The sequence below is a fragment of the Felis catus genome, chromosome A3 (genome assembly GCF_018350175.1).
Source record: "Felis catus isolate Fca126 chromosome A3, F.catus_Fca126_mat1.0, whole genome shotgun sequence".
NCBI lineage: Eukaryota > Metazoa > Chordata > Mammalia > Carnivora > Felidae > Felis > Felis catus.
Genome location: NC_058370.1, coordinates 50,302,244 through 50,317,472, shown reverse-complemented (window position 1 = coordinate 50,317,472; position 15,229 = coordinate 50,302,244). Strand labels below are relative to the sequence as shown.

Below are 15,229 nucleotides of genomic sequence, written 5' to 3'. Positions count from 1 at the left end.
GAGGGCAACATGAAAACAGAGATAAGCAGAAAGAGGCTACGAAGGAAACTGCGCCACTAATCTTCCACACTCTGAAGCTGTTCAGATACGACCCGCCCGCTGACAGTGGCACGTTTCGGTCGCTACCAACAGACCGCGATTCCGGACTCTCGCGGTATCTCGCTGTCTCAGACACTCCACTATTGAGACATCTCGCGGGAGTCCTGCCGGCTGCAAGGAATGGTCAGGTGACCTCACGGCTCCGCCCACGTCTTCCGTGCCCGCAGTCCCTCTTCACGCATGCGCGGGTGGCGGTGGCAGAGGCGGAGTTGGAACGGTACGCGCGCGGGTGGCGGAATGGTCTTGAACCAGGTACGGGCCGTTTTCTTTGATCTGGACAACACGCTCATCGACACGGCCGGGGCGAGTAGAAAAGGCATGTTGGAGGTAACGTCCCGACTCCCGCGGCCCTCCTCCGGGCAGGGTCAATGCGCCCACCCTGTATCACGCGCTTTCCTGTCCCCTTGGTGTCTTCCCACCCCTGACCTTTCCAGTGCTATCTCCGCCGAAACCGCACCGGGGCCAGGTCATCCCAGAGGCACTGGCTTCTCGTCCTTTGAGGCCCCTGGCCCCATATCGGAAGGATCAGGAAAGAAAGACGAGTGGGCAGGGGGTGCTGGCTGGTGCTGCTGCCTTCCCTCACTTCCAGCCCCTTGGGTTACCTCCCTGGCTACGCCCAGGTTCTAGGACGCTGGGTTCTTGAAATTGTTTCCAGTGCTGTGGGACGTGAAAGGATGTCATTAAAACTGCCACGGTGGCAGAGTCGCCCACAAACATGGACGTTCATACCACACTTGGAGACACCTGGCTTCTGGCTTCTTGCCAGGGCAGGTTCGGACCAGCTAGGCGCCATCCTCTCCGCGGTTGACCTCCGGGAGGGTCGTACCCGCACGATGGATCTTTGAGGAGACCCAAGAAGTTACGCAACTGTCAGTGGCGAGTCTGAACTTAATTGACTCCAGAGAATTTTCTCCGCAGGAATTCACCTCCAGTCTCCCTGCTGTGGGTGTGACCCTTAGATATCTGAGGTGACACCCAAACTCCGTGCTTCACAGAGCATTCCTTTCATGAGGCATTGCTCAGCAGCATCCTCTCCATACCCACAAATGTTGTGTCAGACCCTTCCCATGCTTTTTAAGCCCTCTAATCCCCCTTTTCTTTCTAATGCCTTCAGCTCTAAGGAGAAAACCAAGAGTGATCAGATGTGAAAAACCCACTTTCAAAAGCTAATCCTTCCAACCCTGAGTGTTCCAACCTCTTTAGTCTTCATTAGTTAGGTTTTAACTCCCTGGATCTTCATCCTCTTTGTTGGTGCATTCCACTCCTGAATATTCAGGTCCGTCCCACACTTAAAAACATTAAAAAGAATGCCTCCCTTGAATCCTTCTCTCTTCACTAGATGTTACCTATCTCAGTTGACGACCATGTTTTTCAAAAGAAATCTATATACATTATCTCCACATTTTATTTATTACTAAATCTCTTGACATACAGTTTCTGTCTTGCTAATGAAATAGACTTGCCAGGTCATTAGGCACCTCCCAAATTGCCAGAATCAATGGACATTTTAAGTCTGTCTTAATGACTTTACTGAGGCATTCCACACTATTGACTATCCTTTTTATCTTTATACCCTTTACCTTGACCTCAGGGGCATATTTTGTGTTCTTGGCAGGTCAGGCCCAGTATATTGCAATTAAATTCTTGGTTTAGGCCAAATAATGCTATAGGCCAAGAGTTCATGCTTTGAAATCAGGCATTTGGTAAGTGAAATAAGTCAGAGAAAGACACATATATGTTTTCACTCATATGTGGAATTTGAGAAACTTAACAGAAGACAAAGGCGGAAGGAAAGGGGAAAAAATAGTTTCAAACAGAGAGGGAGGAAAACCATAAGAGACTGTTAAACACAGAGAACAAACTGATGGTTTATGGGGGGGAGCGGAAAATGGGTGATGGTCATTGAAGAGGGCACTTGGGATGAACACTGGGTATTGTATGTAAGTGATGAATCATGGGAATCTACTCCTGAAGTCAAGAGCATACCATATATACTGTATGTTAGCTAACTTGACAATAAATTATGTTTAAAATAAATAAATAATAAAATTAGACATTTGAGTTTCAATCACAGCTCTCCCAGTACCTAGCTGAAAGTGCCTGAACAAGTTATGTAACCACTCTAAATCTTAAATTCTTATTTTAAAATTTGAATAATGATCTTAGTCCTCAGTATCCTTACCAGGTTTAATTTAAACCTGGAAAGTACATGCCATCCAAATGTTCACTTGATGAATTATACCGTCCACCCTGTCACCTAGACTATTGCTGTGGTGGTGTCTCCAAGTTCACTATGTCCAGTTCATCCTTCACATTCCTGCCACAGTGAAATTTCTGAACAAAAGTCAGATTCTATTTCTCCCTAGTCTTTATATCCTCCCTTATACCAGCACTGTATTTTGTTCAAGATATACTTATCAAAGGATATTAACAAGTTTTGTAACTCAGATGCCTACAACTTAATAGCTTCTTAAGAGGGAACAAACTGTTGTAGTCATTCATTTGATGCATGGTAAATATTGAATAAATGATGGATGGATGGATGGATGGATGGATGGATGGATGGATGGATAAAAATCCAGGTTTCCAGACTTGGTTCAGTTGCCACCTCCTTTATAAACATTCTATCAAATGAGCAGAGTTTGTGTGTGCTTTTGACTATAAAAGGAATGCTTTATCACATAAGAATACGACATCATCCATAAATGTTGGCCTGTTCAGAAGTAATATGTCAGCTTTCATAAATACTCTATTCAAAGGAGAAGGGGAGGAAAGGTCTTAGCCATTGCCTTGGGCTTGGGGAGAAGGAGCCATTTCCCTTTCTGGGAAAGTTCTTTCTTTCCACCCTCTTCAGGCCTGTCCGTGTCACTACCCAAGAGGAAGCTGTCCACAGGAAATTGCAGTTTCTCAGTGAACAGAGCAGAAAAGATTTCTGCATTTGTGAGTTTACTCTCTAGTGGGGATGACTGTGAACATAATACATCAGATGTATATTTATAAGTATGTTCAGAAAAGTGGAGGGGAGAATGAATTGTAATTTTAAATAGGTTGGTCAGATAGGTCACATAGAATAAATGATGTTTGAGGAAAGACTTGAGCTAAAATAGCACAAGAGCTGCTTGAATTGGTAGACTCTATGCAGGCAGTCCTATTTTGTGAGCATGTATTTTTTATTTTTTTTATTAAAAATTGTTTTTGTTTACTTTGAAAGAGAGAGAGAGAGCTGGGGAGGGGCAGAGAGAGAAAGAGAGAATCCCAAGCAGGCTCCACGCTGCCAGTGTGGAGCCCTGCATGGGTCTCGAACCCATGAACTATGAGATCATAACCTGAGCCGAACTCCAGAGTCAGAGGCTCAACCGACTGAGCCACTCAGGTGCCCTTGTGAGCATATATTCTTAACTCCGTTTTATTTGGAATTCAGCCACTTCATATACTATCATAGTATTGTAAAGTGTTATATAGTTCCCACTCTATCCCTCAGAAAGTGTTTAAATCGCAATCACAATCAGCTAAAAGCTAGTAGTGATGATACTAACTTTAATTCTGGGTCCAGAAAGCAGGAGTAGGATAGAGTCTTCTTTTTGTATTGGTTAAGATGAGTCTTAGAGTTTTGAACTAGAAGTTTGAGTTTATCTTATGACATCAAATTGATCCCCCTCCCCCTTTACTGTCTTAGGGCTCCTTTCTTCATGCCCCTAAGTACTTAGTGGGCTTAACTGTGCGCAGAATCCTTTTCAGGCCAGCCTTACCCCTTGCATAAAATGTCATCACACTTCCAAGTTAGAGATCGTTTTACTCCACCCCCAATTCAATCAAAACTCTTATTTTCTCAGTTGGGGCATTAAGATTGTGTGCACTAGTAATAGCGTGTACTAATTCAACTTAGGTGTTTTTGTTTTATTGAAATATAGTTGACATAATGTTAACATTAGTTTCAGGTATAAAATCTAGTGATTCAATAGGTGTTATTTCTGTTTTAAGTAATATTAATGTATAAATGACTGATAAACTTTTCCCCTAATGTGTTAATGTTAAAATGCTACTTGTGATCCCAAGTGAATCTGTAATTACTTGCTGTGTGGAAAAAAAAAAAAAATGGAAAAGTTAATTCAGAGGATATACTTGGAAGAAATTGCAAAACTTGAAAGTGGTGTTCTATACCTTTAGAAGACTCCACTTTAAGGTAAGCTAATTCTGCTTTTTAAGAGCCCTGAGAACATAAGAAATGAATTGGCAATTGCAGTAACAGGAAATGGGATGTTTATGGGGAGCTTTCAGTTTGCTAACTATGAGCTAGCTCCTATTTAAGCTCAAGAACTGTGGACTTCTAGGGGCCTGTGTTCTTTTATTGTGTAGCAATAGGGTTGCTAAAACTTAGTGGCCTTCCATCATAGCTCAAGAGTAATTCAACTGACATTGTTAGAAAAGATGGTGACATTAGTGTGAAAGCTGAAGAAGCTTGGTTTGTTCATTGAAATTAAACTTTGCCTTCATCTAAAATTCTTAGGATTGGTATATTTTTCTTGGACTAATAAGACTTTTCTTAACTCTTGCATTTTTTGATGAACAAAAATAGCCTGAACAATATTTCCTTTTCTTTTTTCTTTTTATTTTTTAATTTACATCCAAGTTAGTTAGCATATACTGCAACAATGATTTCAGGAATAGATTCCTTAATGCCCCTTTCCCATTTAGCCTGTCTCCCCTCCTTCAACCCCTCCAGCAAGCCTCTATTTGTTCTGTGTAGTTAAGAGTCTCTTCTGTTTTGTTCCCCTCCCTATTTTTGTATTATTTTTGCTTCCCTTACCTTGTGTTCATGTGTCCTCATATGAGTAAAGTCACGTGCTATTTGTCTTTCTCTGACTAATTTCACATAGCATAATACCCTTTACTTCCATCCACGTAGTTGCAGATGATAAGATTTCATTATTTTTGATTGCTGAGTAACACTGCATTGTATATATGTACCATTTCTTCATTATCCATTCATCATTCAATGGACATTTGGGCTCTTTCCATACTTTGGCTATTGTGTAGTGCTGCTGTAAACATTGGGATGCATGTGCCCCTCCCTTGGATAAATACCTAGTAGTGCAATTGCTGGGTTGTAGGGTAGTTCTATTTTTAATTTTTTGAGGAACCTCCATATTGTTTTCCAGAGTGGCTGCACCAGTTTGCATTCCCACCAGCAGTGCAAAAGAGACCCTTTTTCTCTGCATCCTCACCAACATCTGTTGTTGCCTGAGTTGTGAATGTTAGCCATTCTGACTAGGTGTGAGGTGGTATTTCATTGTGGTTTTGATTAGTATTTCCCTGATGATGAGTGATGTTCAGCATTTTTTCAGGTGTCTGTTGGCCATCTGGATGTCTTCTTTGGAGAAGTGTCTATTCATGCCCATTTCTTCACTGGCTTACTTGTTTGTTTGTTTTTTAATTTTTTTAATGTTTTATGTATTCTTGAGAGAGAGAGAGAGAGAGAGAGAGAGAGCGCACAATTGGGGGGGGTAGGGGGAGAGCGAAAGAGGGACACAGAATCGGAAGCAGGCTCCAGGCTTTGAGCTGTCAGCACAGAGCCTGACATGGGGCTCCAACTCACAAGCCATGAAATCATGACCTGAGCTGAAGTCGGACGCTTTACCGACTGAGCCACCCAGGCGCCCCTGGATTATTTATTTTTGGGGTGTTGAGTTTGATAAGTTCTTTATAGATTTTGGATACTACCCTTTATCTGCTATGTTGTTTGCAAATATCTTCTCCCATTCCGTCACTTGCCTTTTAGTTGATTGTTTCCTTCACTGTGCAGAAGCTTTTTATTTTGATGAAGTCCCAAGAATTCATTTTTGCTTTTGTTTCCCTTGCCTCTGGAGACTTGTTAAATAAGAAGTTGCTCCAGCTGAAATCAAAGAGGTTTTTGCCTGCTTTCTCTTCGAGGATTTTAATGCCTTCCTGTCTTACATTGAGGTCTTTCATCCATTTTGAGTTTATTTTTGTGTATGATGTAAGAAAGTGGTCCAGGTTCATTTTTCTCCATGTGACTGTCCAGTTTTCCCAGCACCACTTGCTGAAGACACTGTCTTTATTCCATTGGATATTCTTTCCTACTTTGTCAATTATTAGTTGGCCATATATTCGTTGGTCCATCTCTGGATTTTCTATTCTGTTCCATTGATCTGAGTGTCTGTTTTTGTGCCAGTACCATGCTGTCTTGATGATTACAGCTTTGTAATACAGCTTGAAGACCGAGATTGTGAAACCTCCAGCTTTGGTTTTCTTTTCCAAGATTGCTTTGGCTATTCAGGGTCTTTTCTGATTGCATACAAATTTTAGGATTGTTTGTTCTAGCTCTGTGAAGAATGCTGGTGTTATTTTGATAGGGATTGCAGTGAATATGTAGATTGCTTTGGGTAGTACAGACTTTTTAACAATATTTGTTCTTCCTATCCAGGAAGAGCCCTGGATGTTTTTCCATTTTTTTGTGTGTTCTATTTCTTTCATAAGTTTTCAGTAGTTTTCACTGTATAGATTTTTCACCTCTTTGGTTAGATTTATTCGTAGGTATTTTATGGGTTTTGTTGCAATTGTAAATGGGATCAACTCCTTGATTCTCTTTCTGTTGCTTCTTTATTGGTGTATAGGAATGCAACCAATTTCTGTGCATTGATTTTATATCCTGCCACTTTGCTGAATTCATGGATAAATTCTAGCAGTTTTTTGGTGGAAGCTTTTGGGTTTTCCATGTAGAGTATCATGTCATCTGCGAAGAGTGAAAGTTTGACCTCCTCCTGGCTGATTTGGATGCATTTTGCTTCTTTGTGTTGTCTGATTGATGAGGCTATGTTGAGTAACAGTGGTGAGAGTGGACATCCCTGTCTTGTTCCTGATATTAAGGGGAAAGCTCTCATTTTTTCCCCATTGAGGAGGATATTAGCGGTGGGCCTATCATACATGGCTTTTATGATCTTGAGGTATGATCCTTCTATCCCTACTTTCTTGATGGTTTGTATTAAGAAAGGATGCTGTATTTTGTCAAATGCTTTCTCTGCATCTATTGAGAGGATCATGTGGTTCTTGTATTTTCTTTTATTCATGTGATGTATCACATTGGTTGTTTTGTGGGTATTGAACCAGCCCTGCATCCCAAGTATAAATCCCACTTGGTCGTGGTGAATAATTTTTTTAATGTATTGGATCTGGTTGACAAGTATCTTGTTGAGTATTTTTGCATCCATGTTCATCAAGGAAATTGGTCTATAGTTATCCTTTTTAATAGGGTCTCTGTCTGGTTTTGGAATCAAGGTAATGCTGGCTTCATAGAAAGAGTTTAGAAGTTTTCCTTCCATTTCTATTTTTTGGAACACCTTCAAGAGAATAGGTGTTAACTCTTCCTTAAATGTTTGGTAAAATTCCCGTGGAAAGCCGTCTGGCCCCGGACTCTTGTTTTGGGGGAGTACTAGTTCTATTTCTTTACTGGTTATGGGTCTGTTCAAATTTTCTGTTCCTGTTTCAGTTTTAGTAGTTTATATGTTTCTAGGAATTTATCCATTCCAGATTGCCCATTTTATTGGCGTATAATTGCTCATAATATTCTCTTATTATTGTTTGTAGTTCTGCTGTGTTGATTGTGATCTCACCTCTTTCATTCTTGGTTTTATTTATTTGGGTCCTTTCCTTTTTCTTTTTGAAACAAACTGGCTAGGGGTTTATCAATTTTGTTAAATCTTTCAAAGAACCAGCTTCTGGTTTCATTGATCTGTTCTACTCTTTCATTTTGGGTTTGATAGCATTAATTTCTGCTCTAATCTTTATTATTTCCTGTCTTCTGCTGGTTTGGGGTTTTATTTGCTGTTCTTTTTCCAGCTCTGTAAGGTGTAAGGTTACGTTGTGTATCTGAGACCTTTCTTCCTTCCTAGGAAGGCCTGAATTGCTATATACTTCCCTCTTATGACCGCTTTTGCTGCGTCCCAGAGGTTTGGGGCTCTGGTGTTATCATTTTAATTGGCTTCCGTGTACTTTTTAATTTCCTCTTTAACTTGGTTAGCCCATTCATTCTTCAGTAAGATGTTCTTTTGTCTCCAAGTATTGGTTACCTTTCCACATTTTTTCTTGTAGTTGATTTTGAGTTTCATAGTATTGTGGTCTGAAAATATGCACGGTATGATCTCGATCTTTTTGCACTTGCTGAGGGCTGATTTCTGTCGCAGTATGTGGTCTATTCGGTAGAACGTTCCATGTGCACTGGAGAAGAATGTATATTCTGCTGCTTTAGGATGAAATGTTCTGAATATATCTGTTAAGTCCATCTGGTCCAGTATGTCATTCAAAGCCATTGTTTCCTTGTTGATTTTTTTTTAATTTTTTTTTAACGTTTATTTATTTTTGAGACAGAAAGAGACAGATCATGAACGGGGGAGGGTCAGAGAGAGGGGGAGACACAGAATCTGAAACAGGCTCCAGGCTCTGAGCTGTCAGCACAGAGCCTGATGCGAGGCTCGAACTCACGGACCGCAAGATCATGACCTGAGCCAAAGTCAGACGCCCAACCGACTGAGCCACCCAGGCACCCCTCCTTGTTGATTTTTTGATTAGATGATCAAATGATCATTGCTGTGAGTGGGGTGTTAAAGTCTCCTAGTATTATGGTATTACTATCGATGAGTTTCTTTATGTTTGTAATTTATTTGGGTGTTTCCACATTTGGCACATAAATGTTTACAATTGTTAGGTCTTCTTGGTGGATAGACCCCTTGATTTTGATATAATGCCCTTCTGCATCTCTTGATACAGTCTTTATTTTAAAGTCTAGATTGTCTGATATAAGTATGGCTACTCTGGCTTTCTTTTGTCAACCATTAGCATGATAGATTGTTCTCTATCCCCTTATTTTCAATCTGAAGGTGTCTTTAGGTCTAAAGTGGGTCTCTTGTAAACAGCATATAGATGGATCTTGTTTTCTTATCCATTCTGTTACCCTATGTCTTTTGATTGTAACATTGAGTCCATTGACATTTAGAGTGGATACTGAAAGATATGAATTTATTGCCATTATGATGCTTGTAGAGTTGGAGTTTCTGGTGGTGTTCACTTCCTTTCGATTCTTTGTTGCTTTTGGTGTGTATACACACACACGCACACATGCACATACACACACACACACACACACACAGAGAGAGAGAGAGAGAGAGAGAGAGAGAGAGAGATGTTTCTTCCCTCAAAGAATCCCCCTTAAAATTTCCTGCAGGGCTAGTTTAGTGGCCACAAATTCCTTTAATTTTTGTTTGGGAAACTTTTTATCTCTCCTATTTTGAATGACAGGCTTGCTTGATAAAGAATCCTTGGCTGCATATTTTTCTGATTCAGCACATTGAATATATCCTGCCACTCCATTCTGGCCTGCTAAGTTTCTGTGGATAGATCTGCTGCAAACCTGATCTGTCTTCCCTTGTAGGTTAAGGACTTTTTTCCCTTGCTGCTTTCATGATTCTTCCCTTACCTGAGTATTTTGTGAAGTTGACTATGATATGCCTTGTTGATGGTCAGTTTTTGTTGAATCTAATGAGAGTCCTCTGTGCTTCCTGGATTTTGATGTCTGTGTCTTTCCCCAGATTAGGAATGTTTTCAGCTATGATTTGCTCACATAACCCTTCTGCCCCTTTTTCTCTTTCTTCATCTTCTGGGACCCCTATGATTCTGATGTTGTTCCTTTTTAATGAGTCATTGATTTTTCTAATTCTTAAATCATGCTCTTTTGCTTAATCTCCCTCTTTTTTCTTCTTCATTATTCTCCATAAATTTGTCCTCTATATCGCTGATTCGCTGCTCTGCCTCATCCAACCTTGCTGCCATGGCATACATTCGAGATTGCAGCTCAGTTATAGCATTGTTTATTTCATCCTGACTAGCTTTTACTTATTTTATCTCTGCAGAAAGGGATTCTAATCTATTTTCAACCCCAGCAAGTATTATTATCATGATTCTAAATTTTGGTTCAGACATCTTGCTTGTATCATTGTTGATTAAGTCCGTGGCTGTCATTTCTTCCTGTTCTTTTTTTTTTTTTTTTTTTTGGATGAATTCCTTTGTTTCATCATTTTGAAGGAAGAAAAGGAATTAATAAGGTAAAAAAATTGAAATTAAAAAATTAAAACCAACACACACACACATAAAATCAAATATATGATGCTAGATTCTAGGTTTGTTTTTCTGGTTATTGAAAGGAGCTTGACAGATTAAAGAAAAAAGGGAAAGGTAATAAAAGGAAAAAAAAGGAAAATGAAAACTTGAAAAATGAATACAATGAAATAGAATAAAATGAAATGGTGGAAGTAAAATCGGATTTGAAAATTTTCAAAAAGTAAAAAAAATAGAAAAAATTTAAAGAGATATTTTTAACAAAAATTGAAAATGAGAATAAATGTTTTCTCTTTCTGTATTGAACAATAAGAAAAGAAAAAAAAATAATTGAATAGATGGACCAGTGAACAGACCGAAATACGATTGAAATTACATCGATTTCCACTAGAAGTTCAACTATGAAGCACTTTATAGTCTGTAAAGTAAGCAGGCAGAGAGATTTGTGGTGTTCCTGAAGAGCAAGGTTGGCCCAGTTGGGTGGGGCTTAGTGTAATGTCTCCATTCTCCACTAGATGGTGCTTCTTAGCTTACTGGGGTGGATTGTTGTGGCACGTGTAGCGGTGTATGCACCTGCCCAGGAGGGGTAAAATGGTATCACCCAGCTCCCTAGTCTCTAGTATCAGAACTCTGTTCTCCCCGATCAGCAATCAGGCACCTGTCCTTTGTCTCCAGTCCGTCCATACCCGCTTTTACACTGTGACCAAACTGTCAGGTTGCCAGGCCAGCATCTCCCTCCTGAGTTTTATCTTAGATGCGGCTGTGTTTTGCATCTCACTTCTGAGGGACTGTGGCTTTGACCTGTTATGACTCTATAGAGGAGAGCCTTACCGAGCAATGGCCTGGTGCCCACCTGCCCCCAGTAATATTTGCAGAACTATGCTCCTTCCTTTGCCCAAAGACTGTGGTTGGGTGCCAACCCACCCCAGAAAATTTTCACAATCATGTAGCAGCAGTGTTTCAGGGATTATGGTAAATCACAACACACATCTGGCACCCAGGTTCCCACTTAATGTCCTTGTTCCAGCACCAGCAAATGTGGTTGTTCTTCAGGATCCTCTGGGACCTTTGCCTGTGGGGTGGCCACACTGCCTCTACCAAATGTCCTCCCAGCAGGGAAACCACCTCTCCCCATGTGGGCCAAGGACCTCACTTTCTACCCCTGGTGATTTGCCCTTCTCACCAGAGCACCACCAGGTATCTAGCTGTGGAGTTTCAGGCTCTGTGCTCCCCCTGTTTATAGAGTCTTAATGGAATTTAAACCCTCTCCTTTCTCCTTTCTCCCTTTTTTTGTTAAGTCCCTTGCTAACTCTTTCTTTTCTCTCTAGCTACTTTCGGGCAGAGAGGGGTTGCTCTCCTCCCATCTCCGTCCTCTCTCCACAAGCAAAACAGCTCCCTGCCCTCTGCAGCTTCTCTCTCCCCCAGTTCACCTCTCTGCGCAACGTGCCTGCTGAGTTCTGTGGTTCAGGTTGTGCAAATTGTTGTGTTAATCCTCAGATTAGTTTTCTAGGTGTGCAGGATGGTTTAGTTTTGATATGGCTGTATTTTAGGGATGAGAGACGCAAAAAAAACTTCCATGCTATTCCGCCATCTTGCCCCTTGCACTATTTCCTTCACTTTTGATGTGAATCTTATACTCTGAAGGAAGAAGGATGTGTTTATTAATCTCTTTCCCCTTTTCAGTAGGTGAATTGTGAATTCAGTCTTGTGAGGAGCATACTACTTGTTCCCTATATAGTTTAGGGCAACACATTTAAACTTGTTTGACCACTTTGGTCCAACAACAGATAACTTTTGTTCCCAGTTATGTGCCTTGCACTCATCATTCAAAGATCCAAAAATGTCTTGGCGTTGTCATCTTTCCCCAGATGTCCCTAAGACAGGGACTTCAGATGCAGGTAATCCATTTGGGAGGTGATCCTTGGAAGTACTCTAGGAGAATGGTGGAATCATACAAAGAAGGAAAGTTTAAATGAGCAGGTTACTGGTGTGAACAGCTAGGGAACTCTGGGACACAGCATGAAGAGAACATGCTTCAATTGTCCTTTCCAAGGGACAAGAAAGCAGAGATATTTATCTACCATTTTCTGCCCCTCATTGGTTGAGGCCTTTTCCCAGGGTACCACTTCCACCCTAGCCTATGTGTATGGGTGCTCCTGTGGTCAAATAAAGCTCTTAAACAGAGAAGTCTACCTAATCACAGTATGAAGGTATAGGCATTATGTGAATACTGCATACCAAAGGGATTTGTGTAGCCTCTGCCCAGCCTGAGATTGAAGGCCTTTCACAAACAGTTGCAAATAGCCTCTCCAGCCCCATATCTTACTATCCTCCCTCACACGCCTTGAATTTCATCTTGAACTCTGCTTCTCACCTTTCCCAGTTCTCAAAATTCTAAGCTCTGCATCTTTGTTCATGCTCTTCTTTCTGTCTAGAATTATTTTATCCTCCCATGCCCATCTTATTGGCTTGTTAACACCTTGGTTTAAATGTTATCTTCTCTGCCAAGCCTTATCCAATAACCCTGTGGAATGACTTGCTTCTTGAATTTTATTTCCATTGTTATTTACATGACTGTCATGGCACTCAAGCCAGCATTTATGGTGGTTACATACCTGCTTATTTTCCCCACCAGATCATGTCATAAGGACAACAGATCCAGTCTCTACTGCCTAATACAATAGTGTAAAGGCAAGCATGTGTGCTTTGGAAGTAGGCAAGTTTGGATTTAAATCCCAACTTGGGCAAGTTACTTAACAGTTCTGAACTTCCATTTCTTCATTTCAAAAACGCTTGCAGAGTTGTGGAAAAGGTTAGAAATGATGTATGTGAGCATTGGGTCTTAGTAAATGTTAGGAGACAGGCCAAATAGAAAAGAATCTAATGCAATAAAAGCTAAGATAAAAAGATGTGGAACATGAGCGAGAGCATGTAATTCTAATGGGGGATTCAGAACCAGTGTAACAGAGTGTGACTCAGAACTTGTTGAAGATTTTTATCTGGAGAACTAGGTTTGGACAAAGCACTGGGTCATTAAATGGCTGAAATCACAGAACATGCTTGATTACATTAGACCTGAATATATGTTTCTAAAAGAACAGAATTAGGTTCCATTTTATATGGTGGTCAATTTAGGCCTTCACAACATAAAATGGACATAGATAAGAAAAGGTTGGATGAACCAGCATTATTATTGGAAGAGTCTAAATAATGGTTTTGAGGAATTTAAAATGTTTTTACTAAATATAAATATAAATTTTCTTTTTATTTCTTCATAACCAGAATAAAAGATGGCGGACTGCCAAATGAAGGGTTGTTATGAGCTATCTATGAAGACACTTCTTAGAATAGAAATCGGTTAAATATATGAATGAGTTCTGTAGAGAGAGGTTGGGAGATCTTCACTCTGGTATTCTCTATATTTTTATATTCCTACTACAAATGGTGTGCTAATAGAGCTGCCTTAAGGCAGACATATCGAGTTAGAATCTCTGCTCTGAGATTATAGGAGTGTAGCTTCTCAGGGCATGACTATTAAAGACCTGAAGTGTGCTAATAGACCTATTTTCTTTTATTTAGGTGATAAAGCTCTTACAATCAAAATACCATTACAAAGAAGAAGCTAAAACCATCTGTGACAAAGTGCAAGTTAAACTCAGCAAGGAATGTTTTCATCCTTCCAGTACTTGCATTACTGATCTCAGGACTTTACATTGGGAAGAAGCAATCCAGGAAACGAAGGGTGGTGCAGCCAATAGGATATTGGCTGAAGAATGTTATTTCCTGTGGAAATCTACACGTTTACAGCATATGATACTAGCAGAAGATGTCAAAGCCATGCTCACTGAACTTCGAAAGGAGGTCCGCCTACTTTTACTGACAAATGGAGACTGCCAGACCCAAAGGGAGAAGATCGAGGCTTGTGCCTGCCAGTCCTATTTTGATGCTATTGTTGTAGGTGGAGAGCAGAAAGAAGAGAAACCATCACCTTCCATATTTTATTACTGCTGTAGTCTCCTTGGAGTACAGCCTGGGGACTGTGTGATGGTTGGTGACACACTAGAAACTGATATACAAGGAGGTCTTAATGCAGGGCTAAAAGCAACAGTCTGGATAAATAAAAATGGAATAATGCCACTGAAGTCATCCCCCATGCCACATTATATAATTTCTTCTGTGCTAGAGTTACCTGCTGTCTTACAAAGTATAGACTGCACAGTCAGTATGTCAGCTTAAAGCACATAAAAGGACATGATTATGTATTTTAGGGTAAAATTACAGGGTTTGAACTAAGAAAAGTTAAGGCATTCCATATATTATGACCCAGTTCTAAGAATAATTTTACTTATGATTCAGTGGCCAGCCAACCATTGACTGGTATTTATATCTGGAAATCCAGAGTACATTAATTAATACAAGTTATTTTTAGTAGGATAATCCAGAAAACTTGAGGAAATATATTATTTGTTAAATCTGTAACTTGAGGTTTTTAAAGAATTATTTTATTAATCTTTTAATATCTTGGATCCATGAAGATACCAGGCAAGATAGCTTATACTGGATTCACAAATACAGGTTTTATGTTCTGTCTTAAAAATAGATATATTTTAGGGGCGCCTGGATGGCTCAGTCGGTTAAGTGTCTGATTTTGGCCCAGGTCATGATCTCATGGTTTGTGGGTGCAAGCCCCACGTTGGGTTCTTAGCTGACAGCTCAGAGCCTGGAGCCTGCTTCGGATTCTGTCTCCCTCTCTCTCTGCCCCTCCCCGACTTGTGTTCTGTCTCTCTCTCAAAAATAAACATTAATTAAAAATAAAAATTTTAAAAAAAGATATATTTTAAAAATAGATATTCCAGAAAAGATATATTAGAGATTTATTAGAATAATCAGATCTGGTTAATAGTAAATAGTACTAAGTCATATGCCAATTAAGGTATTCCGTAGTGAAATTATTTTGCATATTTTTTTAAACATATGCCATATTTTTGCCTACTTTGAATTA

At 40.1% G+C, this 15,229-nt stretch overlaps 1 protein-coding gene across 2 annotated transcripts; it reads left to right on the top strand.

Moving 5' to 3' along the window:
• Positions 1 to 242: 242 nt before the first annotated feature.
• On the top strand, positions 243 to 14,943 carry LOC101092842 (N-acetylneuraminic acid phosphatase). Of its 2 annotated transcripts, none has more exons than XM_003983857.6 (2): positions 243 to 426; positions 13,807 to 14,943. In XM_003983857.6, the coding sequence occupies exons 1-2, from the start codon at positions 280 to 282 to the stop codon at positions 14,461 to 14,463; spliced, it is 804 nt and encodes a 267-aa protein (XP_003983906.3). In that variant the 5' UTR covers positions 243 to 279; the 3' UTR covers positions 14,464 to 14,943. The 2 variants fall into 2 exon arrangements, with proteins under 2 accessions (XP_003983906.3, XP_006930074.3); XM_006930012.5 differs by having other exon boundaries at positions 246 to 351.
• Positions 14,944 to 15,229: the final 286 nt, after the last annotated feature.

Bases quoted from the DNA above. Each gene is read 5' to 3' on its own strand.
- LOC101092842 (XM_003983857.6), top strand. From the start codon at position 280: ATGCGCGGGTGGCGGTGGCAGAGGCGGAGTTGGAACGGTACGCGCGCG. The intron at 427-13,806 runs GTAACGTCCCGA...TCTTTTATTTAG, and splicing joins GTAGAAAAGGCATGTTGGAG to GTGATAAAGCTCTTACAATC.